The 16,412-nt window shown below is 37.8% G+C and overlaps 1 protein-coding gene across 1 annotated transcript; it reads right to left on the reverse strand.

The window, feature by feature from the left end:
- Window positions 1-1,996: 1,996 nt before the first annotated feature.
- Window positions 1,997-13,510, reverse strand: hibadhb (3-hydroxyisobutyrate dehydrogenase b). Its single transcript, XM_034175000.1, has 8 exons — window positions 13,384-13,510; window positions 10,380-10,540; window positions 10,178-10,287; window positions 9,969-10,090; window positions 3,680-3,813; window positions 3,509-3,585; window positions 3,254-3,410; window positions 1,997-2,519 (listed from the first exon to the last, which is right to left on the reverse strand). Exons 1-8 carry the CDS (start codon window positions 13,451-13,453, stop codon window positions 2,361-2,363), a joined length of 990 nt encoding a protein of 329 aa, XP_034030891.1. The 5' UTR covers window positions 13,454-13,510; the 3' UTR covers window positions 1,997-2,360.
- Between the last annotated feature and the right edge of the window lie 2,902 nt (window positions 13,511-16,412).

Genomic DNA, 16,412 nt, shown 5'->3' on the forward strand with positions numbered 1-16,412 from the left:
TCTTTGACTGACAGGGAATTGTTACCATTAAAATTCAGCAGTAATAAAAACTAAGATAAAAAAAAACAATACCGTACTAGGCGTCGTTTTATGCGGTCACAAGGGTAAATTATCTGTTTTAAAAACAAGTATTGGGATACAAATATAAAACCTTCTGCGACTATAAATATATTAGAAAATAATATTTAGTTTGAGTTCTCTTATTTAACCATTTTCGTATAATATTGAGAGGGGGAAAAAAAATACAAGTGACTGTTTCAAATAAGATTCCAGAATTAATTTTTTTTTTATCTTATTTCAAAACAAGGTGAAAGGAAGCCCAGGGATATGCCTAGTTAAATTTGGCCTTTTTTATTTTTATTGCTTTGAAAACGTTTTCCCTCATTTTGAAGCTATAAATCCTATGGCACACATTCAAACTTTAAAGGCAACAGTAAGAAAAAAAAACTGCAGTTTAAAAAAATGTGTTCGAAGCTCATGACTGATTTTTATTATTTTATTACAGCATTAATTTTTTTTATTTGAAATATATTAGGCTTGCTTTCTAAAAATGTGTATGAGCACATGGAGTGAGAGCCGAAACTGGACGGGGGGGGGGGTACTTATTTCCATTATATACTTCCAACCCATTATAGTGCAGATGTTTCAAAAGTTATCATTTTTAGATTTTAATAAAAAGCTTTAAGCAAGAAGTCACTTTAAAACTAATAATTAGAAGCCAGCCAGTACAGAGGGAGGTTGGTTGTCGGCTTCATCGGCACAAATGCAAATAACCAAATATTTAAATCCTTCTATTTCCTGTAAACGAATTTAACTGGCAGTGATTAAAGTGAAGGAACCGCAAAAAATAAAAAGGTATTTATCCTAATCTTTTATGATCAGACGGATGAGGAGCAAAACGTTTCAGCCAAAACGGATCAAACACACAAAGTATTATACAAATTTCAAAATGATTTCAAATATAGAGCTGATATAATTTAATTAAAGCATTAATTTGACAAGATTAACACACTCAAAAATATTTTAATTACTTTTTTGTGAACCAGGATTTATAAATTTATACAAAAAGTCTCCTCTTAAACACATTGTTGCACTTTGTACACCATCATGCATAACGTTTTAACAAATAAAAACTTATTTTAAACAGAAATGCAGCCTGAATCCACGCAATATAAAATAGCTTATAAATTTGTTTCTATTGTGAAAAAAAAAATTGGCAATTAGATATGTAGTTTTGCTGCATAAGGCCAAGAAGAGGAATGACGTCCATTCTGGCATAATGACGTCACTGCATCCCACTCTTTTGGAGGCCGGAGACTAAAGCCTAGTCTGTTTGCGGTACCTATCAAGCAGATGACAGCCCAGCTCTTAGCCTGCAGCACTTAATGGACTTTTTATGACTTTGTCTTGTGATCGTATGACCTGTGGCACCCTGGCCCCTCAAGATAGATCAGAAACACACCGCCTTCGTGGTCTGACCCAAGTCGGCAAAGACAAGAAATCTGGTCCATCGGTGATCCTGCGCAGACTACTCCATACAATTTCAAACCGTCTTTGTGGGACTGTGCAAAAATGTTCAGTGCAAAAACTCTTGAGATCTTGATTGGGAAGTTAATTAAGACCATGCTAGTGTGCTGGTTAATTCTTTCCTAAATGAAGGGAAAAACAAGTTGTCGTTAGAGCGATGAGGTAATTCGGCCTTCTTACATTTGTGTCCAACACTCTGCAGTAATCCGAAGACAGATGTTTGTCCAACAATTCATCCAGATTGCTGAATCAGCGCAACAACTTGGGAGCTGTTTACCATACTGCTGCAGCCCATGAAGGAAAACAGGGCAATTAGCTACTTGTCCAAATGTAAAACACACTTCTAGTGTTTCTTCCTGTGTCTAAGGTTTGGCTGCATCGAATGGCAAATTTGTGTGGTTGTATAAATCCAGTCACTTAATGTATCTGCAGACACAAATACATATTAAAGACACACTGTAGAAGTATCAACTGCACAGCATTTGAGATGTCATTTATTTCATAATGCACAAGTGTTAACAACACTAAACCTTATGAACAGAAGAAAAATGGGCTTTAAAAAAAAATCACAGATAAATGTGGAAACATCTTTTCACCATCCCACTAATTGCCATCTGCATATCAAACAATCCATGGAAAACTGAAGGAGAGCTTCTATAAAAGCCAGATCACACAGGAAACATGATTTCCAACAGGAGAAAAGTGCTCGCATGTGTTGGAGCTTTCATGGTTCAGCTTTACAACTTTGAAAAACACAAGTCCTCAGGGGGCCAAGCGCTCCCGATTCAATGTTAGCCCGGTGTGAAACGGGATCGTGCATGGCAAGGCTGACTTTACTGGCTCTCTTCCTCTCGCAGGAACTGGAACACAGAAGAGAAATCTTTACTGCCGTAACCTCGTGCACACATCATACGGTAGATCTGATGGGCCAAGGAGCCAAGAGGGACAGAAGTCCGTGTGCTGGTGGCTGAGTCCTGTGCAAGCCCCAAATCCTGAGAGGGAAAGAAAGAAAGAGAGAGAGAGCATAAAAGCATGTTAGAAACACCCAACAGCTAAAAATATTACTTAACAGCTAAAATAATTTACTAATAGACAACATAGGATTTTTTATGTTGCAATAGTTAGGTGCTGTTATAAGAAAAAAAAAATGTAGTTATTTTAAATAAACCATTTTTTTTATTTTAAATTTTATTTAAATGATCATAGATTTCAAAACTAAACAATACACAGAAGTTAGTAATGACAAATACAGGGTATGATATGATGAGTATTTTTAAAAACATGATATATAGCAACCAAATAAAAAAAAAAAAATCTGTAGTAAAATGCATGAAAAATAGTACAAAAAATTTGTATTTGCCCCAAATATTTTCCACTGGGAGGCAGTTATGTCACTGACAAGTTTAAAAAAAAAAAAACATTTCTGAATGTGAAATGTACATTATGCATACATTCAGAAATTGACAGGATATGTACAAAATATAGAACTTAACTTTTCAGTTCATATCATATGAACTGTGTTATGAAAATAGGAATCAGTATCTCCAGTTAACACTTTCCTCCACGGCAGCTACTGCATTACAACCCTTTTAGTAAATGTTTTCTCATTCTGGTGAGAAAAATGAATAAATAATAATAATAATAATAATAATAATAAAAGAACCACTTAAAAAAGATCTGAATGACTCATCTAAGAGTTTGGAGATCAAATGGATTTTAAAATGACCTTAGCCATCAGGTGTGTGAAGAATCCTCCTTGGTAGTTGTTTGCAGAGGGGACTCCCTCCATGACTCCTGGTACAGGGTTGTAGGTGTCACTCGACCAGCACCGGCCTGAGCTCATGTTCAGGACTGTGGCCAACAGTTTAGGGTCAAGACCAAGTCTATGAGTAGAGTCAAAAATTCACTCTTACGTATATGTACATTTATTTTTACTACTACAGCTTCTCAACAATTTGTATTTGTAATAAAGTATCGCCACCTGATTCCAAGATTCATGGTTTCTGAAGTCCCAATCATTCCAATAGCTAAAAGCATGTTGTTACAGATTTTGGCAGCCTAAAATGAGGGAAAAATAAAATAAAATAGTACAATATGAAAACTATGCTATCATTTTATATACACACAGACACAGTAAAATGAGTGTTCATACCTGTCCAGTCCCAACCTGACCACAGTACACCACATTGGCTCCCATACAACTCAGCAGTTCTTTGGCTGCATTAAATTCTTCCTCTGCTCCTCCCACCATAAAAGTCAGCTTACCCGAATTTGCAGCACCCACACCTGGGGGGAAGAAGAGAACATATGCAATGTTCTATTTTCTGGTTTACCACAATCCAGCATTAGGGGTCTCCAATTGGTTTAAAATGCTGCAGCCAGACTTTTGACATGAAGCATAAAGTATGACCACATTACACCCATTTTGGCATCTTTTTCACTGACTTCCTGTCCCTGTGAGATCAGATTTTAAGGTTCTGTTACTAACCTATAAAACTGTTCACGGACTGGCACCTCTCTATTTAGCTGACCTAATTAAACCCTACGTACCGGCCCAGGCTCTGCGTTCTCAGGGTGCAGGACTACATTGTGTCTCTAGGGTGAATAAAAAGTCTGCGGGTCACAGAGCTTTCTCTTATCATGCCCCTGTTCTGTGGAATGATCTCCCTGCATCAATAAAACAGTCAGATTCTGTAAAGACTTTCAAGTCCAGACTTAAGATATACTTATTTTCCCTTTTGTATGGCTTTCAAATTCATTTTATGAAGAAACGGAGCGGGCCGCGGCCTCAACTCTATCTAAATTCTCGGTCTTTAAGTGAAGCTTAGGGCTAGTGGCCAGCAATCACCTTAGTATTTCTTCTGTTTTTCTTGTCGTTTAATGCTGACAAATTATACTGTATTTGTTGTCCTTCTGATGCCCGATTCTGTGTTTTCCTCTCTGTTTCAGAAGCGGCTCCATCCAGAAATGGGTGTGGTGTTGACTTCTGCAACCCTCCTCTCCTGTGCACCGGCAACATTTCCTGTATATTCATTTTGTAAATTGTTTTGTCAATTGTGTCGGTAGCATGACCCAAGTCACCCCTTTGAGTCTGGTCTGCTGGAGGTTTCTTCCTCAAATCATCAGAGGGAGCTTTTCCTTACCACTGTCACCTGTGTGCTTTCTCTGTGGGTTAGTAAGGTTACATACATGTGTGAAGTGCCTTGAGGCAACTTTGTTGTGATATGGTACTATATAAATGAAATAAATTAAACATAAGTAATGTAGACACTGTAACAAATCTCCATCTTAGATCAAGCGGAATAACACAAAAAAAACAACAACCTTGTTTTGTGCAGAAAACAGCTGAGTGGGTTCATATTTATATCTTCTTACACTTCTCAGCCTCCACTGACAGAGCAGCACACAGAATACAGTCAACCAAAAAAAAAAATGAGATGTGGACATTAACAAATCATTTGTGGGCTACCAAACAAGTAATACTGTATGAGCATAAAACAAAGAGGTTGGGAGCATGTGTGTGTGGCACACTTGAATATTAAGGATTTTTTTTTTTAACCATTCAATCATCAATGATTATAAGGTTATGTTATGACCACTTTTATCACACAGTTTGATTAGTGGAATAATTCAAAAAGTAACATTCTCACAAAAATCAGTTTAAATTATTTGTGTGAGCCTAGAGTAGATGCTTTTACATTTTGGGCTGTGTTTTCAAAGATGGAGCTATAGGCAAGTATAATATATAAATATCCTGAATATATCTTTTTCCTGAAATACAGAACACAAAGTCAAAATAATTAAGTGAACAATAAATTATTTAAAGTAATTGAATCTTAAGTAGCACAAAGCGCAGGTGGGTGGTGAGTTCTGTACGGAATTAACAACTTAAAATGTTTCACTTATAACAAAGGACTTAATCTTACAGAACTCGTAAAGTTCTAGAAGTTCTAAAAACCCACTGCCAACAAGTATATTGGTGAATTTTAGCCAGTTAAAACTCATAACCATACAACTACAAAGCCAACAATATAGCAAGACCTGAAACCCGAAACAGGAGATTCAACCCCAAGGAAAAAAAAAAAAAAAAAAAGAGATTCAAAAGAGTTTCTGAGAGAGCAAGACGACGACGACAACGAGACATCTCACCAAAAAGAACAAATTTTTTGCCAAATCTTCAGGCTTTTTTGTTGCTCTATAAATTTGTGCTCATTTCCTTTGAGGAAACTTCAACTCTATGCCTTAATAGTTAATCTCTCACTTTTATTAAAAAGATGTCTACCAGCATTCCAATCTAAAAATGAAATATGGTCGTCATCCCATCTGGCTGAGACACATGTAGACTTAACTACACCTTCACCACCACGTGCAAAATTTACCAGGTAATACGTACATTCATTACCATGTCATGCTGCTTCTCCTGACCACTGGGAATGTTCAAAAAGTTCCACCTAGGAATTAAAGCCTGGTGATTGACCTGATACACTCAAGCAGGACGTGCACTACAGTTTGCACTCTTTAATGTGCCACCACACACACGCACACATAGACGTTCAAGGCTAAAGGCCGGACAGCTTTAATCCACGTGCACTACCACAGGACGGAAGCATATAAATCAACACTAATCTTTAAGCCCTGACCGTAAAACAGACCAACTTCAATTCAAAGAAAGTGGCTGTGGGGATGCTGACGAGGCCAAGTTTAAACAAACTGTTCCTGTGTGGACCCCCAAGAAAGTCAGAGAGCACATAGTGCACAGCTACAAACTGTTTTGTCCATTTTGTTTTTGAGTGCAAGTCTTTTACTGTGGGAAGAAACCAGATACACCCACAATCCCAACAACAATCCAAAAATCAGAAAACATTTGGACAATATGGAAAAAAGCAAAAAAAAAAAAAAAAATGATTTTTACATTTAGTGTGACTTCTATTTGATTGCAGACCATATGAAGGCAAGATATTTAATGTTTGTCTGGTCAGCATCATTTAATTTCTTAATATGCATTCATTCCTGTATTTAAAGCCTGAAACACATAAAAAAAAAAGTTGAGATTGGGGCAATTTATCCTAAATATAACAATTAAATAATCACTTTTACAGTTAGTTTTTTTTGAGACAAGTCGGGATGGATACATGAACATTTCCAAGTCACTGAATGTTTTATATAAATCATTAGGAAATACAAACAGTATGGTACATCTTTGTCATGTAGGCAGTTCTCAAAAGTGAGTGATCATGAAGGAAAGAGCTGAGTGAGGGAAGAAACAACACAAGGGGGTTGCTATTTGGTGGCTTTTGGTGCATTCTGAGCATCATCTTTTTTGTCTTTGTGTGCACATTATTTTAGTAACACTTGTACTACAACTGCAGCAACAACTACAATAAGCATGTAACGGAGTTTCAGTCTGTTGCACTGTAGAGGCTACTCTTTCACCAGATGTGTAGGCATATGGTTTCTTTGTAATCCTCTGCAGAATGCTGTCTGGTTTACTAACATATCTGCAACGACTAGCATACATTATGCATGTGCATATGGTTTTGGTCATGATTAATGTGAAGCACTGTATTTATTTTGTACTGTATGACAAATGCATGAAGCCTTGAGTGGGAGCCACTGAACAGTGTAGTTTTAAAATCAATCGAGTTCATGATTGTATTTATTTATAAACATACAGTGGAAACTTGATGTTAAACCCTATTGTTATTTTTCAAAATATGAATTTATTTCACTAATCAACTTAGCTGTGAAATATAACAATTAAAAGGTAATAATCTGAAGTAAAAGCATGTCTGAGGGAGTTATTTCTATTACATATGTCACAGAGGTCTTCAACAAACTGTTTCACTCATAAATTCTGAATTAAATCAGGAGAATATCAGTGAAAACACAGAATTGCTGCACATTGGAGACATTAAACATTAAATGCCAAACAAATCTCAAAGACAGATTAAAAAATGATCTGGCACAATATGACCCCTTTAATAATCATTTTATTGGTTCCAAGACCATTTCAATTTAAAATCTGCCATTTAATATTAAACCTTTTTTAAACCTGTAAGAGAGCTGTGTGGCTGTTAATTAATGATCGTCAAAGCCTATACAGTGTTCCACCAAACATTCCCCACACAAAACACCCTGTTATTAAAGCAAATTTTTTTTTGTATGAATAGTATTTAACATGTCTTTCGCTGATATGTATTGCTGAGCAAGCCATTTTATTCATCACGTCACAGAACAACATAAAGATAATCAGTGTACTGTGGATGTGCCGACAGCGCTATTTGCCTCGGCGCTATTGGGGGGGGGAATAAAAACAAAACAAACAAAAAAAAACAGAAAGAGAATGAGAGGAGAAAAAAAAAAACCCTTCTGATCTGGTGCTGATGTTTCAACTGCACAAAAACAGTGTCCAAAGGCATGCACATCCAAGCCAGTTTTTGCTCTCAAAAACACTTTTACTCACCAAGTCAGTGGCACCAAAACAAAACGGTTGAAGGTGCGATTAACTAACATTTAAAAAACATTGACACATTATAGGTGCTGTAATTAATCTAACTAAATGCACATACATAAAGACACTCTACCTTTTTATCGAAACTCGATTGTGTCTGAGTTTAAAGGTAAAACAAAATAGAGACAGCTAAGAAAACAGCAGTTCTCCTGCTGAACAAGATTATATTTCACTCACTAACCATTGCTGCTCTTTTCTAATACAGCATCATATTGTAGAAAGACTTTAACCTGCACATTATTGAAATATTTCAGGATAAACACATTTTAAGGGAACAGCTTTTACTTTATTCAGTACCAATTAAAATCTCTTTTTGTAATGAAAACAGACTTTTGTTGGCAGATAGTCTGGGGGCTGCTCAAGACCCCCAGAACATTTTGGGTTTTGATGTCCAGGAATGCATATTTGTATTTTCTTTTGCACTATTACACCTTTTCTTTGCCTTTAACCAAAACTGATATCACAACCTACACGTTTGAATGAACCACAACAGCTGTAATCATTGACATATTTTTGGCTTCTCTAATCCTAATTGACCTGATTTTAAAGCTAGAACCCCAAATAGGGGGTTAATGTAATGTCTATGCCTGAGCATTAACATTACATTAAAAAAGATATTGCTTCACATTCCACTTTAGTTATGCAGAAAAGTTACATTAACTAAACTTATTTTTTTAATATGGCTTATCAATTAAACTCAGTCCAGAATTGTAGTAAATATGGATGTACAGAAAATTTAATTTAACCTTTATTTAAGCAGGTTAGTCCTATTGAGATCGAGACGTCTTTTACAAGGGAGACCTGGACAATTATAAAGTTTCCACTTCACCTAACCTGTATGTCTTTAAATGTGGGAGGAAACCGGAGAACCCGGAGGAAACCCACACAAACACGGGGACAACATGCAAGCTCCACACAGAAAGGCCACAGGTGGGAATCGAACCCATGAATTTCTTGCTGTGAGGCAACAGTGCTAACCACTAAGCTACCGTGATGCCTGTTCACATACTGAAAGAGCAAAATGCCAGAAACAGGAAGAGCCAAAGCAGGGAAGAAAGGAGCCAAGAAGTCTGTGGCAAAGAGTGCCAGTAAACCCGGCAGAAGGAGGAGACCTAGGAAGGACAGTTACGCCATCTACATGTACAAGGTGCTGAAGCAGGTCCACCCCGACACCGGAATCTCCTCCAAGGCCACAAGCATCATGAACTCATTCGTCAATGACATCTTTGAGTGCATCACCAGTCCGCCGTCTGCCTGCTGCTGCTGCTCGGTGAGCTGGCCAAGCATTCCATGTCCGAGGGTACCAAGGCCGTGACCAAGGACACCAGCTCCAAGTGAACAGCTGCTTGTGCAGCTACACAGAGCACATGAACATTTGCTGGTGTGTTCAAACTCTTACATACAGTAGTTTTAATCAGTGACCAGCATCAGGCACTTTCGCACCATGAGTCAGTGTAAAAATAAGCTCTTTTTTTTAATTAAATGTCTTCGAACTAAATTAGATCTCTTGTCATTAGTGTTACATTAATTTACACTCAACAAAAATATAAACGCAACACTTTTGGTTTTGCTCCCATTTTGTATGAGATGAACTCAAAGATCTAAAACTTTTTCCACATACACAATATCACCATTTCCCTCAAATATTGTTCACAAACCAGTCTAAATCTGTGATAGTGAGCACTTCTCCTTTGCATCCCACCTCACAGGTGTGCCATATCAAGATGCTGATTAGACACCATGATTAGTGCACAGGTGTGCCTCACAAAAACAACTGCCAGTACACTTAGTTATGAAATTAACTGACACCAGGAGCCCACAAAACGTATGCCCACAATAACACTGATATAAAGGGAATGTTCTCAAAAACAGAGTTGTGTGACATCTTTTAATGTTAATGACACTTTAGCATCCAACATTTAAAACTTACCTCCAGACACAGGTGCATCCATAAAAACTGCTCCCATCTTTTCAGTGGCAGCCGCCATCTCTTTTGAAACGGCTGGGTCAATGGTGCTGGAGTCAATGAGAAGTGAGCCTTTCTTCACCTTTCTGTTGATGACAATTATTTGATTTAGAATCTTACTTTGCTTTCATAAGACTATTACACACATATTTAAAAGAGAATCCAAACAGTACTTGAGAATGCCATTGGGTCCAGCGTAAACGTTTATGACATTTGGACTAGATGGAAGCATGGTGATAATGCGGTCAGCCCTGTCTGCTACCTCAGAAGGGTTATCAACAATCTGTCAAACACATTATGGGTAAGAAGAGAGGGAGACAAAAAAAAACAAATGAACTTATTTGAATGTTAAAAACACATGCGTTAGACTCCCACCTGAGCTCCTAACTCCTGCACTTCTTTGCAACTTTCTGGGAACACGTCTGTAGCAATGACTGGGTATCCATGCTTCAACAGGTTCTTCGCCATGGGGTTTCCCATATTTCCCAAACCAACAAATCCCACGTGTGTCTTTGAAGCCATAGACCTTGTGGGGACTAAAACAAAACCACTGCATTAGTAACTGAGCTTAAAAGACTTGTCACAGAATTTTAAATTAGTTTTGTGAAAACACTTCTGTATGACTGCTTAACATTTTTGCAGTTTCAAAAGAATTGAAAAACAGCTCATGAGTGTGTGTACACATACACAATATATATATATATATCCACAGATACACCTATGTATATTCAGAAATTAATCACTTAAAATACCATTCCCCAGTAGATCAAAGTTTTGGTAACATTTACATTTCCTATGTTTAAATAGAAAAAAATTAAACAAATAAAATAAAAATCCAGATTTGCCATTAAAGATACAATCAAGATTAAAGCACCACATTTTATGGAGACAATTCAATTAATTTTATTTATACAGTGCCAAATCACAACATAAGTCACCCCACGGCGTAACCTTACCCACCCCTGAGCAAGAACATTGGCAGCCGTGGATAGGAAAAACTCCCTCAGGTGTTTTTGATTACAGGAAGAAACATCAAGTAGAGCAGACCTGGTGGGGTGACCAATACCACTAATACCAAAATAACAAATAAGCAAAACATAAAGAAATTCCATCAGACAGACAGAAATTTTTTGGAGTAACTTTGGTAATGGACAAACATGTGATGATCACATGACTGCTTTGGCAGAAATAAAATTGCTTATAAAAGAAAATGCTTTTCCTCCAAGCATTTTAAGGAACAGTATGTTACTGTATGAAAACAATCTCCTTTTAACCAAGGTGAGGCTTAAGTGTTAAAGCTAGAGTTGGTAGTCCTGGAGAGCTAGCAAGCTAGGAAGATTTGAAAGTAGCATCTCCTCTAGGTTCCACCCCCTACCCCATATCCTGTCAGTGCTCCATCCAAAGCCACGCCCCCACAAACGTGAACATGCATCTGACTGTGGGACTCAGCGGAGCAGAGGAGAGCTGACCCCCCCTGACACAAGCATGTCTTTGATTCACGCAGTATCACGCATGTCGTCGTGACGATCCCACCCGCTGTGTTCGCGGCTGGACACCGTTCTTTGTTCTACCGGCTGCCACACGCTCTGCGCTGGATGCTGTGTATATACAATAATTATTTCATGTCAGATTAATCATTTTCTCTGTAAATTGGCTGTTGAAAACGGCTGTAATCACTTCCTGAATCACACAGGGCTGCTTCAGCCACACAGGCGCAGCTAACAAGCTGCAGAAAGCATTTTGAGCTGTCTTAAAAGGTAATTATTTGTCGTTTACATTGTCATGGCTTGGTAAAACAGTTGTGTGTTCTTTCCTTCTTGTGTGCAGCTGTTAAAGTATGTTTATAAACAGATTTAACTTCTTGTTATACCATGGTCAGTGAGAATTCCATGTGTAACTGGCGTGCATTATTTTGTGTATGGCACACGTAGTTCGGCAAGGTAAGTCACTTGTTATAATCACTCTGCTCTGGTCATCACCATAGCAACGTGCAAATCAGCTGGCGCAGATCAGCTGTGTTTTGACTAGTGAATGACAGAAACGTGATAAAACATAGATTTCCAAGTGAATTTTAATATTTTTGACCAAAATAAAACGTTTGAGGAGTGGAAAGAGGAGGAGAGCAGACGAGAAGAACAGCAAAAGCAACCGCGTAAAGATTTAACATTGGACGAAATGATTGAAGAGGAGAAAGAAGAAGAGAACGGTTCTATCCTCGCGGGCTGCCGGAGTGCTCCGCATCAAAACTGCGAGTGTAGTTTCTGGACCTGTTGCCAGAGTTGGCCGCAGCTCCACAAAGCAGAGAGGGGGGGCGGTGTGAGTGGCCCGCTGCGGCGCGGTAAGCGCATCGGCGGCAAAATGTCTTGAGACTGGCATAAAATAGTCCCAAATACTTATGCATTTTTATCAAGTTCTGTTAACTTAAATATTTGTGTGTTAGCTCACTGTGTGGGACCATGGTATAAGTGGATTAAACAACTCGAAGCCGTGCATTATACGGTTTGAATGCACTTCGCGGAGTAACACCACTCCGCTTTGTGGTGTTTTAGACTCCGTGTCGTGCATTCAAACCATATAATGCACAGCTTCTCGTTGTTTAATCCTTACTTGTAATCGTCCAAATGAGCTGTGCTCTGATGCAATCCGCTGACATCACCACTCGCTCTGTTCACTTCTTTACTCCACTGACGAGCTGCACATCGTGTTGGCGATTAGATCGCGCCATGTAGCATACTTTAATGCATACATAAGCTTAATGCTTATGTGTGAAAAATCACTGTTGGTAACATTAATAATACATAAACACACATATCTGCTGCTACATTTAAATTTCAGTTTCCTAATACCATTGACCTTAACATGTAAAAGTAATCTAATGGTACTCGGCCCTTTTCATTATTTACTCGAGGACAACGTGATAACAGACCATTATTTTGCAGATAAACTACACTCAATGCCACCTATGCACTGAAAAAGAAATACGCTGAAGTTTATTTGTGAATCTCAAAATTACATTCTCCTTGCTGCAATAAGATAATCTCATATTAAAACAAAAAATAAAGCAGCAGCAAACATGCTTTTATTTCCCCACTGACAGAACGATATGCCAAATCCAATGCACAAAATACACAGATCATTGAAAGCATCATAACAAATTTGAATCCTGATCAACTTTTAAAATCTCGCAGATGTTAATATTTAACTTTAACAGACAAGCTGTGTTCTGAAAACATGGGGTGACAAAATCAGCTTAAACTGCTCTTCCAACAACACTACACACCACCAGCGGTGTCACGAAAACCTCTCTGAACAAGTTCCACTTGAAAATTTAACTTAGCGAAACGCATCACGTAAAAACATCTACGTTTAATCTACTTACCGATCGTAAAGTCAACATTGCTGTAACACTTTCCCACTAAGCACCGAAACCCTCTGAGCACAGCAGCCATACTTATTTTCTGTTGACCTTTGTCTGACGTAACAACACGGTTTGCTCATAACTGATGGCTCTTCTGTCCAATCACATTACAGGTATGCGCAGCATCGCCCCCTTAGATCAGCCACTCTCGTCTGACAGAAGAACAGTCCCGCCCCCTGGGTTTGATTTAAAGGTGTACTTCTTAAAGTCATCGCGTTCCGAGTGTTCAAGGAGTTGAACGGTTTGGACCGAATAAAGTGCTGATAAAAGCCAACACAGACTTAAACTTTTGTGTATTAAGATTAGTAGGGCTAGAGGAGGGAACATAAATAGAGACTGGTTGTCAAAAGAGAGTTGGAATATGGATGATTTGGAAGAGGAAGATGGGAGTGGTACTTGGGTGTCAGGTGGGTAAATAACAAAGAGGACAAGGAATGAGGGATCAGAGAGTGAGGAAGAGTTTAATGTTGTGAGATCTGAAGGGGAAAGAGGAATTAAACACTTTTTCCTGATAAAGCTTATAAAAATAATTAAATCCAAGAGCAAACCAAGAGTTCTGACATCTGTCAATCTGGATCCAGATGACCTTCAAAATTCAGTGGAGTCTTTCATGCCCTAACATCTATCTGTGGTGCAAATTTGGTGAGAATCCACGAAGTAGTTTTGATGTGATCCTTCAAAGCCTATATAAAGTGAAATCTTGATCCAGAGTCCTAATCCAGATCTGGATCACCTACAGAATTCAGTGAAGTCTTCCATGCCCTAACATCCATCTGTGGTGCATATTTGGTGAGAATCTATGAAGTAGTTTTGATGTGATCCTTCAAAGTCTATATAAAATGAAATCTTGATCCAGAATCCTAATCCAGATCTGGATCACCTCCAGAATTCAGTGGAGTCTTCCATGCCCTAACATCCATCTGTGGTGCAAATGTGGTGACAATCCATGAAGTAGTTTTGACGTGATCCTTCAAAGCCTACATAAAGTGAAATCTTGATCCAGAGTCCTAATCCAGATCTGGATCACCTACAGAATTCAGTGGAGTCTTCCATGCGCTAATATCTATCTGTGACGCAAATTTGGTGACAATTCATGAAGTAGTTTTGATGTAATCATTCAAAGCCTATATAAAGAGAAATCTTGATCCAGAATCCGGATCTGGATCACCTACAGAATTCAGTGGAGTCTTCCATGCCCTAACATCTATCTGTGGTGCAAATTTGGTGAGAATCCACGAAGTAGTTTTGATGTGATCCTTCAAAGCCTATATAAAGTGAAATCTTGATCCAGAGTCCTAATCCAGATCTGGATCACCTACAGAATTCAGTGAAGTCTTCCATGCCCTAACATCCATCTGTGGTGCATATTTGGTGAGAATCTATGAAGTAGTTTTGACGTGATCCTTCAAAGCCTATATAAAATGAAATCTTGATCCAGAATCCTAATCCAGATCTGGATCACCTCCAGAATTCAGTGGAGTCTTTCATGCCCTAACATCCATCTGTGGTGCAAATTTGGTGACAATCCATGAAGTAGTTTTGACGTGATCCTTCAAAGCCTATATAAAGTGAAATCTTGATCCAGAGTCCTAATCCAGATCTGGATCACCTACAGAATTCAGTGGAGTCTTCCATGCGCTAATATCTATCTGTGACGCAAATTTGGTGACAATCCATGAAGTAGTTTTGATGTAATCATTCAAAGCCTATATAAAGAGAAATCTTGATCCAGAATCCTGATCCAGATCTGGATCACCTCCAAAATTCAGTGGAGTCTTCCATGCCCTAACATCCATCTGTGGTGCAAATTTGGTGACAATCCATGAAGTAGTATTGATGTAATCATTCAAAGACTATAGGAGTATAAAGAGAAATCTTGATCCAGAAGTTTGGCCATGTGGCAAAAGTGTGTAAGGGTGAGAAAAGATGTTCCAAGTGTGGTGGAGGCCATAGTGCTGCATACTGGGGTTGGTGGAGTTACGAAAACAGAAGTTGAAATTCACAATATATATATATATAGTCTGTGAAATTAACGAGGAAATTATGTAAAATCACATTAAGGAAAATGTCAAACAAAAAACAATGGAGTAGCAATAATGTGTAGAATGTTTTTAACATTATTTTATTTTATTTTATATTATTTTAAACATTATTTTAACATATTTGTACTTACAAATATGTTAAAATAATCATATACCATTGCAGAATTTACAAATGACTAGTTTAAACATAGAAAAACTAATACCAAAAACTGTATAATACAGTTAGACTTTAAAGATGTGAATTTTCACAAATACAGTAAAATACAAATTCAAATTAAGGGTTTGAAAAAAAGAGGTGAAGTGTCTGTTTCAACCTCATTTTGAGGATGTTTTTAACATAAGGTGACCGTTTTGCAGAGATTTTATCTTCTAAATAGGCAATAAAATTGTCTCCATTGACACCAAAGAGAATCAATGGAGGAAATATCAGAAGGGAAACTGCCTTAGTGACTACATGGACACAGAGACAGGAAATACTCAAAGAGATGGAAATTAAGACATGGGAAGAAAATAGGGACTTGGTTATCTTTATTGCAGGAGTAATAAATGCAACAGCTGATGTTAAATCAAAACTGCAGAGGATTCAAATGATTTAAAAAGGCAGCACTTGGCTATTGTGGGTTTAAAGTGGGAAGAGATACGGGATGGACTCAGTGTGCAACCCCATCAGGAATTGAATAGTTTGGGGATGATCCTATTGATTATGCTATGTTTACAATAGAATGCAAGACATTTACCAGCAAACAGACAGTATTTTAAACAGTTTATTGATGATATAGAACTGAGAAACCAGATATAATATGTACGCGTATTCAAGAAACATGGTTAAAGCCCAGTTTGGATTTTGTGTAATTGTGTTAGACTAGATAGGGGGCAAGGAAATGGGGGAGTGTGTGTTGCTTTTATAAAGAGAGGAGTAAAGGGAAAGAGCATGAATATGTGATGTGG

Source organism: Thalassophryne amazonica, chromosome 7 (assembly GCF_902500255.1).
Source record: "Thalassophryne amazonica chromosome 7, fThaAma1.1, whole genome shotgun sequence".
In the NCBI taxonomy this organism is placed as follows: Eukaryota; Metazoa; Chordata; class Actinopteri; order Batrachoidiformes; family Batrachoididae; genus Thalassophryne; species Thalassophryne amazonica.

Bases quoted from the DNA above. Each gene is read 5' to 3' on its own strand.
- hibadhb (XM_034175000.1), bottom strand. From the start codon at position 13,453: ATGGCTGCTGTGCTCAGAGGGTTTCGGTGCTTAGTGGGAAAGTGTTAC. The intron at 3,411-3,508 runs GTGGCGATACTT...CTCTACTCATAG, and splicing joins ACCATGAATCTTGGAATCAG to ACTTGGTCTTGACCCTAAAC. The intron at 2,520-3,253 runs GTCATTTTAAAA...TTTCCCTCTCAG, and splicing joins TCACACACCTGATGGCTAAG to GATTTGGGGCTTGCACAGGA.